The sequence below is a fragment of the Desmodus rotundus genome, chromosome 2 (genome assembly GCF_022682495.2).
Source record: "Desmodus rotundus isolate HL8 chromosome 2, HLdesRot8A.1, whole genome shotgun sequence".
Taxonomy (NCBI): Eukaryota; Metazoa; Chordata; class Mammalia; order Chiroptera; family Phyllostomidae; genus Desmodus; species Desmodus rotundus.
The window spans coordinates 141,672,652-141,693,534 of NC_071388.1; the positions used below are offsets into that span (position 1 = coordinate 141,672,652).

General features: G+C 38.7%; 1 protein-coding gene across 15 annotated transcripts in view; it reads right to left on the bottom strand.

The window, feature by feature from the left end:
• The window catches only part of NEB (nebulin), a 197,269-nt gene that overhangs the window by 104,923 nt on the left and 71,463 nt on the right, over nt 1–20,883 (bottom strand). For all 15 annotated transcript variants that reach the window (XM_053918664.2, XM_053918673.2, XM_053918671.2 and 12 more), the window contains exons 53-68: nt 20,149–20,460; nt 19,739–19,942; nt 16,488–16,592; nt 15,175–15,282; nt 14,526–14,837; nt 13,890–14,093; nt 13,507–13,611; nt 13,309–13,416; nt 12,073–12,384; nt 11,573–11,776; nt 11,034–11,138; nt 8,285–8,392; nt 6,326–6,637; nt 3,778–3,981; nt 3,357–3,461; nt 927–1,034 (exon numbers count right to left, since the gene is read on the bottom strand). In XM_053918664.2, the coding sequence (XP_053774639.1) occupies nt 927–1,034; nt 3,357–3,461; nt 3,778–3,981; nt 6,326–6,637; nt 8,285–8,392; nt 11,034–11,138; nt 11,573–11,776; nt 12,073–12,384; nt 13,309–13,416; nt 13,507–13,611; nt 13,890–14,093; nt 14,526–14,837; nt 15,175–15,282; nt 16,488–16,592; nt 19,739–19,942; nt 20,149–20,460 (2,916 nt within the window). The remainder of the gene's footprint in view (nt 1–926; nt 1,035–3,356; nt 3,462–3,777; nt 3,982–6,325; nt 6,638–8,284; nt 8,393–11,033; nt 11,139–11,572; nt 11,777–12,072; nt 12,385–13,308; nt 13,417–13,506; nt 13,612–13,889; nt 14,094–14,525; nt 14,838–15,174; nt 15,283–16,487; nt 16,593–19,738; nt 19,943–20,148; nt 20,461–20,883) is intronic.

Sequence of the window (20,883 nt, forward strand, 5' to 3'; positions counted from 1 at the left end):
GTAAAGTCACTACTAACCCAGAAGTTTTACATATGATTTTGAAAACACTACTCCTGAGTCCACAGGTACCATTTCACCCTCCAGGCTACATATTACCCCTCGCCAGTCTAGCTCTGCTGACTTCTACCGATTGGGTCACTTGACTCCCTGAAAAGGATGGGCCTGGTTTTTCCATCCTGTGCTTCTTGCTCTGTCAAAAATCAAATTTCGCTAAGGTTTGCTCAGATTCCTCAAACGAGAAAACAAATTATACAACTGCAGGAAAGCACATTGTTGGAGGTGGTGGTAGATGCTGACTCTGGACATTTCCTCTCCCCTCGAGGAGACAATGTCACACAAACCCTAATGTATATTTAGGACCCACTTCCTTCAGAGACAGCGGGAAGAAAAGTCAGGCTCACCATTTTGTTGTTTTGAGGTATTTGCCTTTGCTTTTCTGTTTTTGTTTAAAAAGAACTCAAAAGGAAGCACATAAAGTAATTTTTCAAAGACAGAGTTGACAAAAGTCCAGAGCAGGTTTGTGGAAAGGTAACCAGACCTAACTGTAACCAGGCTTTTTCTGATGTTGAACCAATATATGTAACCAAGTTATTTTTTTAAACTTTTCTGGCATTTTCTTATTTCTGCACAGGCCATGTGCTCAAAATATGGAGATAATGTCTCAGGATCATAGACAGGGAAAAGTGTAGATTCAAATTCAATTTTATACTGAAGATTAGGACACCCCCTCCCTATGGGACCTGAATATTCAAGTCTTTTGGAGTTAAAAATGCAAAAGAGCTTTTTCAAATGAAGAACATTGTTTCATTTAAATCACAATAAATGTGCTTGAACTGGCATCCAGATGCATCTTCCTGTTGTAATAACGACCGTGAGGAGCCCGGACCCCAGCCAGCCTCGTACATACATGGAGTGGTGTTACTTACGTCACTGGCGATGTCCCTGGAGGCCTTGGCCGCCACGATCGGGATGGCGTCGCTTCGCAAGTCGTAGCCTTTCTTCTTCGCTTCTTCGTTGGCAAGTTTGTACAGAGTCTGCGAAAGAAAGTCAGAGCTAGAGCAAAGGTCTGACAGCGACCCTAGAGTTTATCAAGTGACACACCACATCATTTAAAAAAGAATAGGCTCTGGAAACCAATGAAATTTCTAGCAATATTGAAAGTAAATACATTATATCTCACCAAAAAAACTATATAGCATTAGAAACAAATGAGTGGGTATTAACACACATGTGTTAATCTATTACATAGCATAGATTGATATATTAATCTATTATTAATCTACAATGATATGTAATAGATTATTGATATATTAGGCATATCAACATTGATTAATATGATCATAATATAAATGGATGGACAAAACATCAATCTACATATATTTCTAAGAGAAAAAGAAATTATAGAACAATGTTTAATTTCTTTGTTTATAATATATGAAGTCTGTGCAGAAAAAGTCCAACCATTGCTAATATAACAAGAACAGTTTGCACGATATCAATGCAATCTGGCAGCCAAGGAGAGTGGACTGGAATGTACATGTGTGAACAATGATGACTTCACTGTTGCATTCACTGTGGTTGTTGCATTCAAAATGACTGAGTGAGTAGAGCAACAAATATGCATCCAATTTTGTGTTAAGCTTGAACATTCCTCTGCAGAAATCATTGGGATGATTCAGAAGGCCACAGCTACAGGCAACTGGTGACTGGCAGCTTCATCACAACAATGTGCCTACTTGTGCATCATGTCTCATGCCAAGTTTTTTGGTGAAACATCAAATCATCCAGGTGACTCAGCCCCCTTACTGCCCTGATATGGTGCCCTGCAATCTCTGGCTTTTCCTGAAACTAAAATTAACTTTGAAAGGGAAGAGATTTCAGACTGTCAGCAAGATTCAGGAAAATATGACTGGGCAGCTGATGGCGATTGGGAGAACTGTGTGAGGTCCCAAGGTGCCTACTCTGAAGGGGACTGAGGCACCATTGTCCTATGTACAATGTTTCTTGTACCTTGTATCTTCTTCAATAAATGTCTCTGTTTTTCATATTACATGGCTGGATACGTTCTGGGCAGACATCATATATATGAGTATGTGTGTGTGTGTATACACACACGAGAACACATACATATGTGTATATATACATATATACACATACATATACACATATATATGTATATATGCACACACATACAATATACAATATGATATATAATGTTATATATAATATGTACTCATATGTGTAAATGAGTATATATAAACGAGTATACTTTTACTCATTTCTTTATTACTTTTGACAATTTTGACAATGATGTACTCTTTTATAATGTTTAAAAAACAAATAAGAAAAAGATTGAAATACAATTTAAGATATAGATAACTTGGCCTTAAAAACAACTTTGATTCTAACCTTAAGCTGTATCATATTAGTAAAACATGTACCTATAAAATTGCATTTTACTTAAAAAAAAAGTAATCAGTGTTGTTCATGGAGAATACTTCTTTTCATGCCTGAGGTTTTCTTTCTACCAAAGGAGCTCAATTATTTTCTCAGGCTTTACTCCTTTCACTGCACCTTTACTTGCTCTGTCCCTGGAGGGGTGTAGTGATTTACTGATTTATCTCCCTGGTAGGGATGGGATACCTTGGCAGGCCCAGCTCAGCCCTAAACTGCTCCCTCCAGGAGCAAGCTCCTCTGTTTCTCTGGGCTCTGAGCAGGACCTCACCCCTGGGAGGGGTGGAGCTGCCTGTCCTGCTCCCACGTGGCCTGTGCCTGGATGAGCAGCCCAATTCTGCAGTCCAGTGAGCAGCTCGTCTGCCTCTTATACGAATGTGTCCTTGAACCTAACTTTAGCAGTAAAAATGTGATATTTGAGTTTTATTTCTACTCCTTAGTTTTACTTCTTGGTTTTACTGAAGATCCAGGTGGGGAAGAGGTGCATATTATTAGGGCCCCCTTACTAGGTTGCCAGGGTTAGCAAATAAAAGGATAGCATGACCAGTTGAACTTGAATTTCAGATAAACAACAGATAATATATTAGTATAAATATTGATCCAGAATTTTATCTGGCTATCCTACCTCTTGGAAATGCCAAAAATACTGCTCACTCCACTACCTCACACTAGTAGCGGCCATAAACTGAAAAAAGAATGTGACTTCACTTTGCTTGTGGAATCCTATAGCATATGACATGCAAGCCAGATATGAAAGGTTGGATGGGCTGCGGGTTCACATCACAGAGCCACACGCACCATGAGAGTTGAACACCTCCATGAAAGTGTAGAAAAACAAACAATAGCAGCAACAACAACAATGACAACAAAATAAGTGTAGTGCCACAGACTTTTGCTTCTACCTCACTGTAGTTGAGTTTGTTCTGCCTTGCCAGCAGAATCTCCGGAGTGTCAGGCATTATATGAATTTGAGTCTTGTCTTTGTCCCAGGCCTCTGTATATAAACGCTGTCAAAGAAGATGTTCATAGAAAACCATTTGAAATAAGAATTTCAAAGTGTCAAATTAAAACAGGATTGTTATTGGTTGAATGAAGGAAAATAGATCATATTTGAATAAAGGTATTCAGTTGGAGGTTTGACTCTTAGTGCTAGTTATCAAGATTAAAAACAGGAATAATAGAAATTATTTAGAGGCTTTCAAGTATATAATTTAGGAGGTAAATAAGACCCCATAGTTTCATGGATGATTATTACTCCACTAGTCATTAAAGCATTCTAACACCACGTAGCACCCCGAGAAGCTTGGGGCAGCTGAGGCTCACCTTGTTCATGGTGATGGCGTTGTTCTTGGCCAGCACCTGTTCCAGGGAATCGGTCACACTGGTAAACTTAAATTTGTCCGGAGGCTGGCGGTAGATGTTGTCGCTCAGTATCTCTCCAGCTCTCTTGCACTTGACCACGTCCAGAGACCCAATGGGGACCCAGCCGATGCCTTTCATCCACTGGAGATCAGACTTGTATATATTCTGTGAAGAGGAAAAAGGCAAAAACTCTCATCAAAACCAAAAGAATTAGGGTAAAGATGGAAATGAAATCAGTAATAAAGTATGATTCTGGTTGTTGCTGCTTTTCATAGAAAACAAGTATTAGGCTGATGAAAAGATGAACCATGTTCAGAAATGACCCCAAAATGTCTCCTGGCCACAACCAAAAGTGAGCACATATTTCAGGTTGTTAGGGCAGAAGTGATCCAAACTGACATCTTCTGTCAGTCGGTTCGGTGAATGTGATGTCCACGTGCAAAGGAAAAGAATGCCAAGCCCGCGTGAGAGAAGCCACATATGTGTCCAGCAACAGGTTACCATGAAATAAATGTTGGCCTTAGTCAAATGAAATAGTCTACAGCTATTAAAAGTCATATTTTTAAGAATATTGATGACTTGTAGAAATGTCATTAATATAATATTAAATGAAAGAATAGCACATGCATTATGTAGCTATGTTGTATGAGAAGTTACATAAGCAGGAGTGGTTGGATTATTATTGCCATCTATATATTTTTTTTGTATTTTAAAATATCTGTAATGTTCTTATTTTTAAAACGAGAGAGAGAAGTTAAAATATGATAATAAAGACGATGATGTAGAATCCCTGACTCCCTGGGGCATTACTTTGTCGGCTGTAACACTGTCCGAGATTCAGGACAACAACGGGCAATTTCATTGGTCCTGGGCCCAGTCTCTTCCCCAGCAGGTTCTCAGGATGGGAAGTATGGACTCCTTTCCAGGATCATCTTTTCATATCTTTGTTTCTCACTTTACTTTCTGCTGAAGATTTTTATAAACAAAAACAGACTCATAGATCAGAGAACAGGCTGATGGTTGCCAGAGGGGAGGGGTGGGTGAAAAAGGTGAAGAAATCGAGAAGAACATATTGGTAGTCACAAAATAGTCACAGGATGTAAAATACAGTATGGAAAAATAGTGACTAATAGTGTAGTAACTATGTATGGTGCCAGGTGGGTACTGGAATATCAGTGGGAACACTGTAAAATATACAATTGTCTAACCACGATGCTCTCTATACACCTGAAACTAACACAAAATAATATTGAATGTAAACAGCAGTTGAAAGAATAAATAAAAAATAAAAGTATTTATTAAAAGTAATTTTTGTGTACCATTAAATATTCATAACTATTTCACAACAATGGGATTGGACCTTTGCTTGATTCATTTGAAGGATTTTACTTGTAACAACAATGAAGTAGAAAAATAGGCTGGTATTTTGCAGTGGAGACAAAAAGCCTATTGGAGTTGCCTTGTGTAGTTAGAGTAGTTGGTGCCCCCTACATAACAACAGGAAAAATGAAAACAGTAACATTTTATACACATTATAAAATGCGGGAGGGCATTTTAACGTTCAGATGGGTCCCACGTTTCTGAGTGTGTCACAGTGTAAGGGCCGCGATCTGGAAAAGCACTCCACAGATGAACGCACACCGTTTGTCAATGCTGTCACACTGCATGCGACACAAACCATTTTTAACTACCCTTCCTGTGCAGGCAATGCCTTTCGTTTTGGAAGGAATTTCAAGACTCAGGGTTCTGGATGTCCAACGTTATAGACCAGATGTGTACAGACCAGGAGTTTTCACAGGTGGGCTATACAGTTTCTAGGGACAGCCAATTAATGTATTATTATTATTAATTTGCTTTATTCTCCAAAGTCCTCTAATGTTGAATAATTCCTTTAAACATTTATAAAATATATGCTGCAGGAAATGGGCTTCTCACACTGTTTTGAGAGGGTGCCTCTGCTTCTCACAGGTGCTAAGCCTGCCACTACCATGTGACCCCTCCACACAGAGAGCCACGCTAAGAGGAACAAGGGTCACTAAATGATCCAATAGCTTCCAGGCACAGCAGCTTTTTCATTTCATAAGAATACCATTTAGAAGAGTAGTATGTAGCAAAGTAGCAGGCATTAGTATTCCATTAATTACAGCCTCATTTGTTTTGTAACGAGAGCTAAAACCCAGTATCAGAGTAATTTAAAAAAATTAAAATGTGTTCTTTTCCCTTTCAAAGAATAAAAAAAAAGTCTCCCTCTGGCGGACCCTGAATTCTAAATTTGCATAATTCCAGTTTTACTTTGATAAGATCTAGTCCAGTTGATATGCTTCACTTCCTTATAAATCCTATTACATATTCACAATAAAGTCATAAAACTACACACTGACTCAAATGTCAAATATTTAAATATCATTCAGTAAATCCTGGTTCGGGTAGGCCATTAACTGTATACAAAGAATAATTTCTGTGTAGTTTATTTCTACACACAGATCTGTTCTACAGAGGGTGTACTCACGTCACTCTGGAGTTCATAGGCCTGCCGAGCGTGGATGACGTCATTCTGGTCCGGCAGGCACGTCCACTGGTGCAGGTAGTTCTTGTAGTCCACGTCACTGACTAACGTCTGGCACTTCTTGGCCAGCACAACCCCCAACATGTCCACGGGGCTGCTGAACTTGGTCTTCCATTTCTCAAAATCCTTCTTGTACTCTCTGTCACTCTGGATCTTGGCCACATGCATGGACCACATCATTTTGGGGTCATCCTTAATGTCCCGGGCTCCAATGTGATGGCCAAGTTGCTTGCGGTAACCATCTTTATATTTGTACTGAGATGAAAATGTACAAATAGGTTTTTATTGTAAATCTTAGAGGCCCCAAGTCTGTACAAAATCATCTTGCTTACATCTCAGTTGTAACTTGATGTTTGCTAATAAACACTAACCCTGACCTTTCCCCTAGAAGTTCACAAAGGTAACCAGTAATAGATGTAATCAGTATACTTGTAGTGTATACCCTAAATCACTTATAGCCTGGTAATAAGAAATAGTTCTGGAGGCAGGAAGTACACACAGTGGGGAGAGGTTACTGGTGGAAGTGGGGAAGAGGCCATTTGAACCTTGGAGAAATGACTTTTATGCACTAAAAGCATGTCAGGAAAGGGATGCACTTGGTGACTCGGTGTGTTTAGTAAGTAATGACATGACTGGTTGCAAGGGTAGTACTCTAGGTCAAGGGCTACATGCAGTAGCAACAGAGGGAACTTATTATTTCATAATGGATCCATTCATTCATTGGTGGTGGCAAATGTTTGGCATCACTTTGAAACTAATTGTTCTAGTTAAGCTTTTGCAGCAGCCTAACTGTGTAGAGCATGTTCCAAGCAAAGGCATGGTTCCACATGGGCCAATGTTTTCATTATTCTATGTCCAATGGCTTTGTCCTGGAATCCGAGCCAGTTGTCTCAAATGCATGCTTCCAGTCTTAAAGAAAGCTGAGAAAATGTAGATGAGTCAGCAAGAGGCAACATGGTACAGTGGAAAGGAATGACGTTGCCTGGAGTTTCAACTTCACCACCCACTAAGTTTGATTTTAGACAAGCCGCTTAAGCAATCCACAAAGAGGGGATAGTAACACTATTTATTAGGGTTTATTATCCTAGGGTAATTATGAGGAGTAAGTAAAATAATACATGCAAAGTTCTTAGCACAGAGTTATCAATACTTTTGGTTGTCATTATTTCATTATTTATTATTGTTGACATAAATCCACTTATTTGTAGGGGAAGTCCAACATACATAAACTGAAGTGAGTGATTAACACAATTTTCCAATAGAAAGGGCCCAGCAGAGTGTGTTTCCATATTCCTGAATATGGGTCTCAGTTTTTAGAGCAGTGGTTTGTTCCTTGAAAATTCCCTGAGTCCCCAGGAAAGGAAGATGGTTTTATTCTGGGAGGTATGAGCTACACAGCCAGGAGCTATTGTTAAGGGTGTGAGCTTCGGTTAACAACCACCACCAGTTCAGATCTTCTTTCAGTAATCCTATAACAGTGGATTGTAAGGCAAGTGTCATCTACATTTTTAAAATACTGTATATTAAAATGTTACATTAAGCCAAGCCCTGATTCTCACTGAGAGAACTTAAGTTTTTCAGTTACACTTTCTAAAAGCACTGTGATAATTTTCATACAAGCATCTCCAAGCCTGCAGCCACCTCTAACAACTTCCACACACATGGGTCTTTCCCTCTCTCAGTGGATCGGTTGTAATGGAAGATTCTGTGTCCTAAAGGTTATAAACACCTCTTATGAATATCACATTTTTCACTTCCCTCAAAATTAGGTTTCCAAAAATCCCACACAAACACATCAGGACATATTTTCAAAAGGGCCAGAAAAGTTATTTTTAAAGATTTAGTTTAGTGAGAATGTCATCTCTGATGGATCACACCCTTGGAATAAGACTGACAACTCACATCACTGGCGATGTCCCTGGAGGCCTTGGCCGCCACGATCGGGATGGCGTCGCTCCGCAAGTCATAGCCTTTCTTCTTCGCTTCTTCATGGGCAAGTTTGTACAGACTCTAAATTTGGGCAAAAAAAAAAGTCAGTAAGATGTTGACATTCATGCCCCCAAACTGATGGGGACTGAAATAATTCACTAAGTTCTGTATAGGTCGGTGCCTATAATCTTACTTTTTAGAGTTCCAAGCCTTCTGCGTTTTTAGTTTTTGGTGACAATTAACAGCTAGTTATATAAGCACTAAAACTACAGTTTTCACCCCTCCAAAATAGAATGACTTAAAATGGTGGCTAACCTAGCTAAATTCTCTAAATTACATCCTGCATAAGAGTGACATACTGTTGATCTATGCTGTCAGAGAAACACTATTTTTCTCGCTGGGAGCACAAACCTGGGAGAAATAACTAATACATCATCTGGCAGAATCTGAGAGTCCCAAAAGTCTCCATGGGCTTAAACAAATAGGCTGAATCTAACAAGAAGAAATTGCAGAGAGAGAAATGTTAATCTTTGAACTGGGATTTAAATTGCCAAATGTATAAATGCAGGAAGAGGAAACCTAGCTTAAGCCCATGACGTCTTAGGGTTTCGGTTGATCCCAAGTTCCACGTGCCTCAGACGGGACATAGCTGCCGCCGGGCCCAGAGACACACAGCGCAGAAACGGAGGCCAGATGTCCAAAAGAGGACAGGGGACGCCAACCATATTCTGCACTGATCGTTCCTCACTTGCAGACTTTTGTTTGGTTCTGCGAGTCCTGCTCTAGCAGGGGTGTCATGTGAGGAATGCCCAGGAACTCGGGGTGTCTGGATTAGAAGAGAACCCGGGGTGCGGTGGCAGGGGAGGCACCCCGTTGCTATCGCGCTCTCCACGGAGCGGGCACCGATTGGTCTGCATGGCCTCAGAGGGCTATGTGGGTCTGCGGAGAGAAGTCTTTGAGTCAGTACACCAGGAGCATTTCTAACAGAATTTCCAGAACAAATGGGTTGACTTAGGAGATAAGCACTGAGAACACTTAAGCAAAAGCAGGATAGCACCCTATTTATTGGGTGCCGACTGCTGTACTAGGAGAGGCTGACCTCGCAGCCTAAACATCTGTGCTGCGACGGGGGCACATGGCCCTGTGCTCACAGAAAGTAAGGAAGTGGGCCTTGCAAATACACACACTGGCAGGTCCTCTCTCTGCCTCTTTCTCCGTGTTATTGGTAGCACTTCTGTCATTTTCATCCTTACCTTAATCACATTCATTAAAAATCTTACATTTTGACCTTAAACTACAATTCAGGAAAATAAATTATATACAGAAATATATATTTAGCACAGCTATGTAGTAGAGAAAGGAAATAAATGTGTATTTGGTCTATTGCTAATTTCCTAACTTAAAAAAATTAATAAAAGCTAAGGAGGGATAGAACAATGAATAAAACCAAGCGGAGGAAATGAGGGCACAGGTGGGTTTGTTAGATGTGACTCACATTTGAACTTCTTTCTAAGATAAACAGTAAAGTCATGGACCATGGTTAGCACATTAATCTAAGTTTGGTTAGTAGGTCTTTTTATTGACAACTTGAACTCTGAAGAAGTGAAGGGATCAGGTTTAAGGGATGAGTCGATCAGCCAGCATTCTGGGAGAAAACAGAGAGTACGCCCAAAAGGACTGATTCCAGGTAGTTTGAGGACTGGACTATTTACAAAGGTGTGAGCAGGATCAAGGGAAATCAACCCCAGGTTTGGCAACAACAGGAGGTCACTACACTCCTAAAAGGACAATGGCAAGAAGTTGCTGGAATCTGGAAAGATCTGTAGGCTTAGGAAAGAACTGCCTAGCACCATTGTGAAGCCACAGTCCCTACGGAGAGAGCCATGGGAATAAACGCACTGGCCTCTCTCTCTTTCCACCCACTTGTCTCCTTCAATGCCTCCTCTTGGATGAACTTAACAGAAAGCCAAAGGTCAAGGAAGTCTATTTGATGCAAAGTTTAATAATCAGCCTTCCGAGGTGCACAGCAGGGTGGAAAAGGGTAGCGAATGCATCTGGAGGAGCAGATGAAAGACATTCAGCAGCAGTAGAAGATTTGTCAAGATGGCAGTAAGGGCTGGGACAAGGGTGGCCCTGGTGGGAACAGAGGGCATTTCCCGCAGATTCTACCGCGCAGTGTAGGAGTAGTGGCTCAAAGTACTATTCTGATTTTTGCCTCGTTAATGAGAAACTGATATTTCTTAATAAGAAAATGCCCAATATCCTTTTCTTAATTAAATTCTATTGTTCATTTTATATTGTACGTGATGAAAACAACCACTAATATTTATGGTTTTAAAAAAGATTCTGATTCTCTGAAGAATAACTACACTACTCACATATATTTCATCTTTGTATTAGATTACAGCTTTCCATTAAGAGGAGGCTTCTCACTTCAAAAATTTAAATAAATTGATATTTAAAAAATTAATAAAAGGAAATACTCTAACTAATCTCACTGCTTACATCATTAGTTCTTACAATTTGTACTTCCTAAATGATAGTCTGTGTTACTTGAAATTTGATGTTTAGCATGGTGACTAGGAAATGCAGGACATGGCGTTCACACAGAGCACAAAGAGATTCTTTATAAAGTTGTCATTTAGTATTATGTCACCATGGAATAGATCGATTGAAGTTAGAAACAACATGCAAATGTTATAGAATTAGCATTGGCTCCTACCTCACTGTAGTTGACTTTGTTCATTCTTGCCAACGTAATTTCGGGGGTGTCTGGCATGATGTGGACCTGGGTCTTGTCTTTGTCCCAAGCTTCTGTGTATAAGCGCTATCAAAGAAAACATACACTGTCATCAGAAAAAAGTTCAGTGTAAAATTATTTAGTTTCAGGGCCACAAGAACTATATAAACAAAATAACAAAAGGCTATGCACTCTAACACATTATGTATTATATACACATTTCTTCAAGTAATCAGTTCATAGTAGAATAAATATTTCTGATAATCTGAAATGTATGTTAACAAAAGGAAGTTGAGAATATCTTTTAGGCAGAGATTATTTCCTATAAAATATGCTATTTATCAAAAGCATAAAACAATCACAGAAGTAATATTGTAAATAACATATCAGACTGAGATGGATGGATGGATAGATAGTCTTGTGGGGCTCAGTGCTCGTTTCTTTACTTGATGAGGCTTCTTTTCCTTTGATTCAGCTTTAGGAGGAGTGCTACCTTGATTCTCTGAATTTTGAAGCCTCACCTTGTTCATGGTGATGGCGTTGTTCTTGGCCAACACTTGTTCCAGAGAATCAGTCACACTGGTAAATTTAAATTTGTCTGGAGGCTGACGATAGATTTTATCACTCAAAATTTCGGTTGCCCTTTTGCATTTTTCCACATCCAAAGAGCCAATGGGAACCCAGCCGATGCCTTTCATCCACTGGAGATCTGACTTGTACATATTCTGTTGACACAAATAGTCAATAAATATTTATCTCTGCATTGGGAAATAATTTTCATCTCAAGGATATGAAATAAAGTAAGAGCCCTCTTGAAAATCTAGTTTAGTGGCCAGGCAGGTATCAGACAATATTCCTTTTGGTCTGGAGGGTTAAACAATTTACACAAGGAAAAAAGAAATGCTATTCCCCCCTTTGTGGGGGTGGGTGAACTTGGTGCCACTTGTTGCTACTGTCTCCAAGCAGTGTAAATTCACTGATTTCCCATCCTCGTGTGTCATTGTCACCATTGGGTACTCACGTCACTCTGTAGTTCATAAGCCTGCCGAGCGTGGATGACGTCATTCTGGTCAGGCAGGCACGTCCACTGGTGCAGGTAGTTCTTGTAGTCCACATCACTGACTAAACCCTGGCACTTCTTGGCCAGCACCACTCCTAGCATGTCCACGGGGCTGCTGAACTTGGTCTTCCACTTCTCAAAGTCCTTCTTGTACTCCCTGTCACTCTGGATCTTAGCCACATGCATGGACCACATCATCTTGGGGTCATCTTTGATGTTGCGGGCTCCGATGTGGTGGCCGAGCTGCTTACGATAGCCTTCTTTATACTTGAACTAGAAGAAGAAAAATGCTGATAGTCACCTATTTTAATGTTTAGTAAAAAGCAATTACTAAGTTCACATTTTTCTATTCATTAAAAAGATAATGATTTGACCCTAAATATCGTGTAAACCATTTAGAAAATAAAGCATATATATGTATACAGAAAAGAAAATAAAAATGAAGACATTTTGCCATTCAGGGATAACAATTGAAAAAAACTGCTTTTTGTGGTGAGTGAGAAGGAAGGGGTGGGGAGAACAAAATTAAAATTTGAGTCATATTGTATATGGGTTTTTACCTGCTTTTTTCAATGATCATATAAGCATTTCTCTGTGTCATTAAATATTCTCTGTAAACATGGACTTTAATGGCAGCAGATTTTCTATTATATTGGTATATATTAATACTTTTCACACTTCTGTGATTGTTGAACACTTATTTTTAAGTTATGATGGTCACTTCCCATATTTTGGAAATAAATAAAAAATAATTTTGAGCAAGTTTATACTTTAAAGAAAATAAGTATCCGTAGCCAATCACTGGATGCAGGGACATATGGTCCATGTGAACAGACGGACTTTACATAGAATCATATGTCCCCTTCATTCAGCCCTTACAGGGTCATTGGTTCTTAAGGCATGGGCTGGGTGTGGAAGGAGCCTTAAAGTGAGTTTGGTTGCATATAAGGCACATCCTGTGGAAAAGCCAAGAAGATGTCTGAACTATAGTCAAGTATCCAGTGCTTTTGTTCGCAGGAAATAGACAAATTTTGAAATGCATGTTGCTATGAACTCAGTCATCACCAGGATTTAGCCTTTGTGTTGCGAATTTTATTAGCATTATTTTAAACTATTTACTGAGAAAAACAGTTAGCAAGAACTTTAACCTCACAAATCTGTCAAACTGAAGGCCAAGACCTTTTCAGGTGCCCTTACCTCACTGGCAATGTCTCTGGACGCCTTGGCCGCCCTGATGGGAATGGCGTCTAGCCGCAGGTCATAGCCTTTGATCTTGGCCTCTTCTAGGCCAAGTTTATATAGTTTCTGAAACAGATATAAATTATTTTAAGTTTTATTTATAAAGTGCAGGTAGTGTAAGGAAAATATAGCATGCAGCACGAATACATTGCTTACCTCACTGTAATTTATTTTGTTTTGTTTAGCTAGTAAAACTTCAGGGGTGTCTGGCATAATGTGGATACTGGTTTTATCTTTATTCCAAGCTTCCGTATAGAGGCGCTAAAACAAACAAAGAAGACATGACTAGTGTGGGCCAGTAATGCATACACACCTACAAATAATCTGGTTTTTAATAAGAGTAAAGAGAGGATGCTCTGTGGGTTGGTATTTGTGACACCTTCTGGTCCAGATGTCCTGTGTCAGTAAGAAGCACAACACTCACTTAAAAACCACTTTTATACAAAACAAAAGAATTGAAGGTTTCTAAAAAAAAACAGATTTCAGTGTTTAGTCACACAGACAAAATTAATACTCCTCCCAAATAAGAAAGAACTTACACGGTTCATGGTAATAGCATTGTTTTTTGCCAAAACCATTGGGATGGAGTCCATAAGGCTAGAAAACTTGAATTTATCCGGCTGCTGACGGTAGGCATGGTCACTCAAAATCTGCATAGCTCTCTTGTTCTTCTCATCCTCCAGAGAACCACTAGGTAACCAGCCAATGCCTTTCAGCCACTGTAGGTCGGCCTTGTACAAATTCTGAAATTATAAATGACAGATAACTAAGCATGAGCATAATAATAGGCCCCTAAAGAAATAAAATTATAGTATAGGATAGCATATATTTTAATGATTGAGTTCATGGGAAATTTAGACATTTTGGTATGTCTTGTATATCAACAAAGTATTCATATTAGAAGCAATCTTTTGAAAAACATTTGAAACGGCAACATGTAGAGAAAGACCCAACTCTTCTAGGCCAACAATCTAGAAGATTCTACCAAAGCACTGGGGGCTTTGCTGGTTCTTTCTTGGTGGATTAATGTTTGGGCGACTGGATAGAGTGTGACCATTAGTTGAGGGAAGTATAACTCAGTTGTATAAACTTAATGTCCCTCACTTTAGGGGAACTTTGATGCTTAAGAAAGCATATGTGTTGTTTTGTTGGCCAAAGGAAAATCTTAGACTCACATCGCTCTGGAGTTCATAGGCCTGCCGAGCGTGGATGACGTCATTCTGGTCCGGCAGGCATGTCCATTGGTGCAGGTAGTTCTTGTAGTCCACGTCACTGACTAAACCCTGGCACTTCTTGGCCAGAACCACCCCCAGCATGTCCACGGGGCTGCTGAACTTGGTCTTCCACTTCTCAAAGTCCTTCTTGTACTCCCTGTCACTCTGGATCTTGGCCACATGCATGGACCACATCATCTTGGGGTCATCTTTGATGTTGCGGGCTCCGATGTGGTGGCCGAGCTGCTTGCGGAAACCTTCTTTGTACTTGTACTAAAGGAAAAAAAAAAAGTCTTATTCTTTCCAAGATTTACTTATGTTGCCATATTTTGGCAAATTAAAAAACACATTAACTTCAGATATTTCACTAAGCCTAGAAAGCCACAGATTTAAGGTCTTTTTTATAGGAAAGATTAAAGGTTAAATCCAGCTCAAAATCATACAAAATAAATGCATCCTTGATCTCATCCTCACCCCACACTGCAGGTCTGGAATCATTCACTCTGTTTTAATTTGTTATTTCTTGAAAGATTTTGTTCAATTTAAAATGAAATTGAGACTGGGAATGATAAATTGCAATCAAACCAATAGAAACAGGATAAAGTCTTACTTCGCTGGCAATATCTCGGGATGCTTTTGCTGCTTTGATTGGTATGGCATCAAGGGGAAGATCGTAGCCTTTTTTCTTCAACTCCTCATAACCCATTCGATAGAGTTTCTGTTAAGAGATTAAGATCACTTTGGGAAATAAACAACTGCAGCCTAATGTGTCCAATGTGCTAAATATTTTAAGAGTCCATGGGAATAGTATCTAGAATACCCAAGTGTAATTGGAAATTATCCCCATTGATTGCTAATGATTCTGTTTTAAACTTCAAAGCTCTTCAATTACCTACATCAACAAAATTAAATGTCAGTGTTTTTCAAATACTTATGAGAATAGAGCAGAAGTAAATTGATAGAGAAAGAAAATAAAATATCATTTGGGTGCTGTTTTCCAATTAACATAGAGTGTTTCATTGGAAGTTTTTGTTAGCAAAGAGCAATCAGTGCCTTTTCATCTAACACCTCTAGTGGGGGAAATCATGCCTAATGCGCTGTCTCTTCCATGCAGCTAAAGCATTGGGGAATGGAGTCCACTTCACAGTTTAAGGCCAACCAAAGTCGGATCACATCTGTAGGTACGGAACATAGTCTTTCATAATTTTTAAAATATAAGATTATTTGAGGGAAATTTAAATAACTGAATTTTAAAAGCTTAAGTGAAATAAGCTGTTTTTTCAGATTTGTTACATAATTACATAATTGAAAATGTAATTTAATGTATTTTATCTAGAAACAAGATTGTTTAAAATGCCTATTGATTTTTGGATTTGTATATATATATATTTTTTTTCTTCCTTTGTGGCATTACTTTAATATCTTACTTAATATTAAAGCCTTTCTATTAGAGTTTAGAATTTGTTTTGAAAGTACTTAATTTTTATGTCTATACATTTCAGGAGATTATGCTATGATGACAATAAAAATAAAAATGAAATTCTCCTGCAAGAGTGTTTTTAGGCTGATTCATTTGGCATTTCGTTGAATTTTGTGTGTCAGGCACTATCCTAGCGAGGCACTGTAACTGTCTATGCCCCCAAGGAGCTCCTCTCCACACAGGGGAGAGTGACAGAGACCACCACATTATGACGACGGTGTAATCAGGGACTATAGGGACAGACAGCACCCCATCTCTGCCTGAGACAGGGAGTGGCATCGTGCTGATGTCCAAGCTGAAAGCCAGTAAATGAGGAATCTAAGCCCCATGTAGTTCATTAATGGAAATAACCCAGGCATTTGAAGTAACTTGCAAATAAACGTACTGCCTTAGAAGCAGTTAAAATTGGCTTTCTGAAAACATATGCTGAATTGGAAACTCACATCACTTGTGTTGATTAAGTTCGCTTTAGCCAGAATAATGTCGGGTGTATCCGGCATGATGTGGACTTGAGTCTTGTCCTTGTCCCAAGCTTCTCTATAAAGTCTCTAAAATGAGAAATAAGAGTTTTTCAGTGGTGTTGTTAGATTAGTGAATGACACAGTTAACTTGAAACAGGATTACTGAATTCATCTGAATTAAGATTTATGATTGATAGTGTAAGCAGTTAGTAAGCAGAAAATAGCTACAGTATTTCTTGCTTTATCTAGGACATAATTGCCTTTCAAATTAGAGATTTTCCAAGTTACAGATAACCCTGCCTAAGAAATCAACCCAAGTAATTGGAGCCTTTGCCAAGATGATAAAACGGAGCAGCACTTCTCCATCTGTTGGGTTGTAAAAGTATCCCTCAGTGTTAAATTGGGAGATGGACTTATTTTCTGAAAAGATGACATAGACAAGGTGTGTCTAGAAAATAGGGAGTCTCATTTCCTATGTTATTATTTATAGTTATGCCCCATAATTATTTGGGGGATTAGGATTCCCAGAAGAATATTTTATGAGACTTTATCAATAATTCCTGTATGTTCCAGAACAATCCTCTGTCTTTCTTCACAGAAGGAGATCCAAACAAAAATTTTTTTGATTTACAAAAACTAGGATACTAACATTGTCAGAGAATCTTTCCAGAAGATACTCATCAATTACAAAGCATAAAATAGTAATGACAGTGGAGAAACCTGAAGACACCAATTTAAACCAGCGATCAAAGATTAAAATGATCAATAGTGAGACCGATCGATGTTCCATTATCTCCTGGTGTGATGTGTGTAGAAGGATACAACATGCGTTATCCTGTTAAAGATACAAAACCTGCATCCAATCATGAGGAAACAGCGTACAAACCCAAGCTGAGGGCGAGTCTGTAAATTAACCGGCCTGTGCTCTTTGCAAAGGTCAAGGACTTGGAAGACAAAGATATAGTGAGGACCCAGTCTGCACTCAAGGAGACTACAGACATGACTTCAATGTGTGATCTTCAATGCGTGAATTCAATGTGTGATCTTTGGTTGGATACTGGGTCATAACTTTTAAATTTTTTTCTAAAGAATATTAGTGGTAAAATTGAATAAATTCTGTAGTCTAATATTGTTTAAAAATTAATTTCCTAATTTTGATCATTGCACTGTGGTTATGTTCTTGTGGAATATTCTTATTTTCAGGAAATATGTAATAAAGAATTTAGGGATAGAATAGCATCATGAAAGAGGAGAGAGGGGGAGAGAAAGCAAAAAAAAGCAATGTGGCAAAATGTTAGTTGGTGAATATGGCTGAAGATTTATATGTAAATTATTTGTATTTTCTTTGCAAAGTTTCTGTATGCTTGAAATTATTTTAATATAAACATTTTAAGTCTCAGTTTTATTATGAAAGTTCAGAGGTTTTTGTTCCTTGAACTTGTTGATTTCCCTTTGAGGCATGCAGTGTAGGCGTGTGAGGTTGGCCCTTTTCTCCTTCCTGAACATGTTACTACAGTCCATATCAGCCAGGGAAGATGATTAAGACCCTCGGGGCAAAAATAAAGCAAGGCTTGTGAATTTCCACATGCATTTATCCTGGTTCTGCACTAACCTTTCTGATGAAGTAAGATCAGAGTTTCTCAACCTGTACTGTGAGTGCTGTACACTGGATGATTCTTGGTAGGGGCAGGGGTGGGGGGTCATCTTGTACATTTTGGGATGTTTGCAGCACATCTGCCTTCTAGCCACTAGATGCCAGTAGCACACCACCCTCACACTTCACAACCAAAAAGGTCTCTAAGGGTTGCCAAATGTCCCTGTGGGACAAAATTGTCCCTGGTTGACAACCATTAAGCTGGACCATTTGTTTAAAAGCATGTGTCATTTTTATCCAAGGGAAAGTAGAAAAAATGCTAATATTTGTTTATACTGAGATGGATGCATTCGTCTATTCAAAAGGAGGGACAGGACGCTCAAGGGCCTCAGGGCCTCGGTCCTGAGACCTGGAACCAGGGCACGCTATTGGGGAGTCTGTCCTGAGACACGGACGTTGATCAATTTTACGACCCAGGGTTTTTCTCCTGACCACCTTGTTACTTCAGAGCTTTGTAAACAGTCCTGCTTCATGGGGAGAAAAAAATACTTGGATTCCAAAGGGGGAAATATTCTGCATAAATTTGTTGTTTTATTAGCCAGCTGGTTGGATTCAAATTTGCATAATAAAAACAAAACAAAACAAAACAAAAACCTCTGAACCTTCATAATAAAATTGACAGGTCAGCATTTACTATAAATTTTGGATACCAAACTTTCAAGGAATCTGTGAGAGGTGGATTGGGAAGTGAGGAGCTACAACTTATGAAATGCTTACTGTAAGCTGATTATGAGATTATATATATTATATTAAAAACCATATATGAAGCATATTGCATATTACATATATTTAGATCCTTCTAAGACCCAAATAATTATTATCACATATTGATTTAAACTTTCTTACCAGTTCCAGAATCTTAGTGCACATAATTCAACTTTTCATAATGTTCAGGGTCATGATTCTAACTGAGCAACTATGATTACTTCCTGCTTTTTTTTTCTTTGCACAGAATTACTGTATACTGCTATCTTTAAATTACTTTATTCAGTAAATATTTACTGAGCACCTAGCACAAGTCAGACACTGGCGTCAGTTGTGCAGAAGGAAGTTGATGATGGGATATATATATGTGTGTGTGTATATATATTTATATACATTTATAAATATATTTATATATAATTGTCTATGTATCCTGATTCAGCTACACAAAATGTATTATTATCATGTGGAAGAAAATAATCTCTTTACAACATTTCTATTGAGCATGTGTAAGGTACTCAGAATGTCTCCCTCGCATACACTACGCACCAACAACAACAAAATTTGGGGTTTAAATGCACTCAAGTTTCAATGAAAAAAAAGTTCAATAGTTTTCTTGCTACACTTTGAACAAACAAACAAACAAACAAGCTCTGGGTGACAATAACTGATGCTAACCCATTTTCACATAATTCAGTGTGGGGTAGTTTATAATTCAAAGGAAGCAACTAAGTATAAAACACTGTGCTGTCTTGTGCTATTTTGTGGGATGTGATGCTATGCTATTCTACTAATTTATTAAGCAAATTACATTGAGCACCTACCAACTATCTGGCACTATGATTGATTTTATTCATTTTCAAAGAATTGGACTCACATCACTCCTGTTTTTGGCATTTGTCTTTGCCAGAACTATGTCCATGGCATCAGGAATGCTGGTGAACTTATTCTTGTCGGGGGGCTGACGATATTTCTTCTCACTGATGATTTCTGAAGCCCGCTTATTCTTTTCTGCCTCCAAAGATCCCAAGGGACTCCATCCTATGCCTCTCAACCACTCAAGGTCAGACTTATACAGATTCTGTGAAAACACAAAGTGAGCCATCAAAATCTCATTCTCACCCAGACCCTGGACTCGAGTGAGTCTACCCATTACAAACACATGCATTTTAGATATTCAGTAATAACTCCTCTTTCTAGTTTCCATCTCTCTATGACTAAATGGCCACTCATATGACATTGGATGTAACAAGTAACATATAACTATTAGATTTAACAGAAACTGACCTCACTCTGTAGTTCATAAACTTTTTTAGCTTGAATAACATCGTTCTGGTCCGGCAGGCACGTCCACTGGTGCAGGTAGTTCTTGTAGTCCACGTCACTGACCAAGGCCTGACATTTCTTGGCCAGCACCACCCCCAACATGTCCACTGGGCTGGTGTATTTGGTTTTCCACTTCTCAAAGTCCTTCTTGTATTCTCTTTCACTCTGCATTTTGGCTACATTCATGGACAGCACAAGCTTTGGATCATCTTGCAGACTCCGGAATCCAATATGGTGGCCGAGCTGCTTGCGGTAGCCTTGTTTATATTTAAACTGAAATAAGAGGAAACAGTTCTTTTATTAACACAAACAGAGGTTATGTTAAACTCAATTTGCTTTGTTTGTATGTTTTTTTCCAAAACAGAAATGAGAGAAGGGATTCTATGTTAACTTAGTAAGAAATGTAAAAACTGAAGCACAGGCTTCCAAAGAAATATAATGTAGCTGAGCATCAAGAGAGATTGTGATGAGGAATTCATTCCAATTGGAGACAGAAATATATTCTGGGGTGTGCTAGCATTGTGTTTGCTGACTTTGTGGTATTGTCTGATAAAGTATTTATGACATCCTTAAGGGAATAATGGGAAAGTAGAATGGCAAAAAAAAAAAAAAAAAGAACAGGCCTAACAGTGAAGATTAATTTATTAAGCTGCAAGATTTTTAGTGGTTTCCATGGTTATGTCCTATAAACTTGTC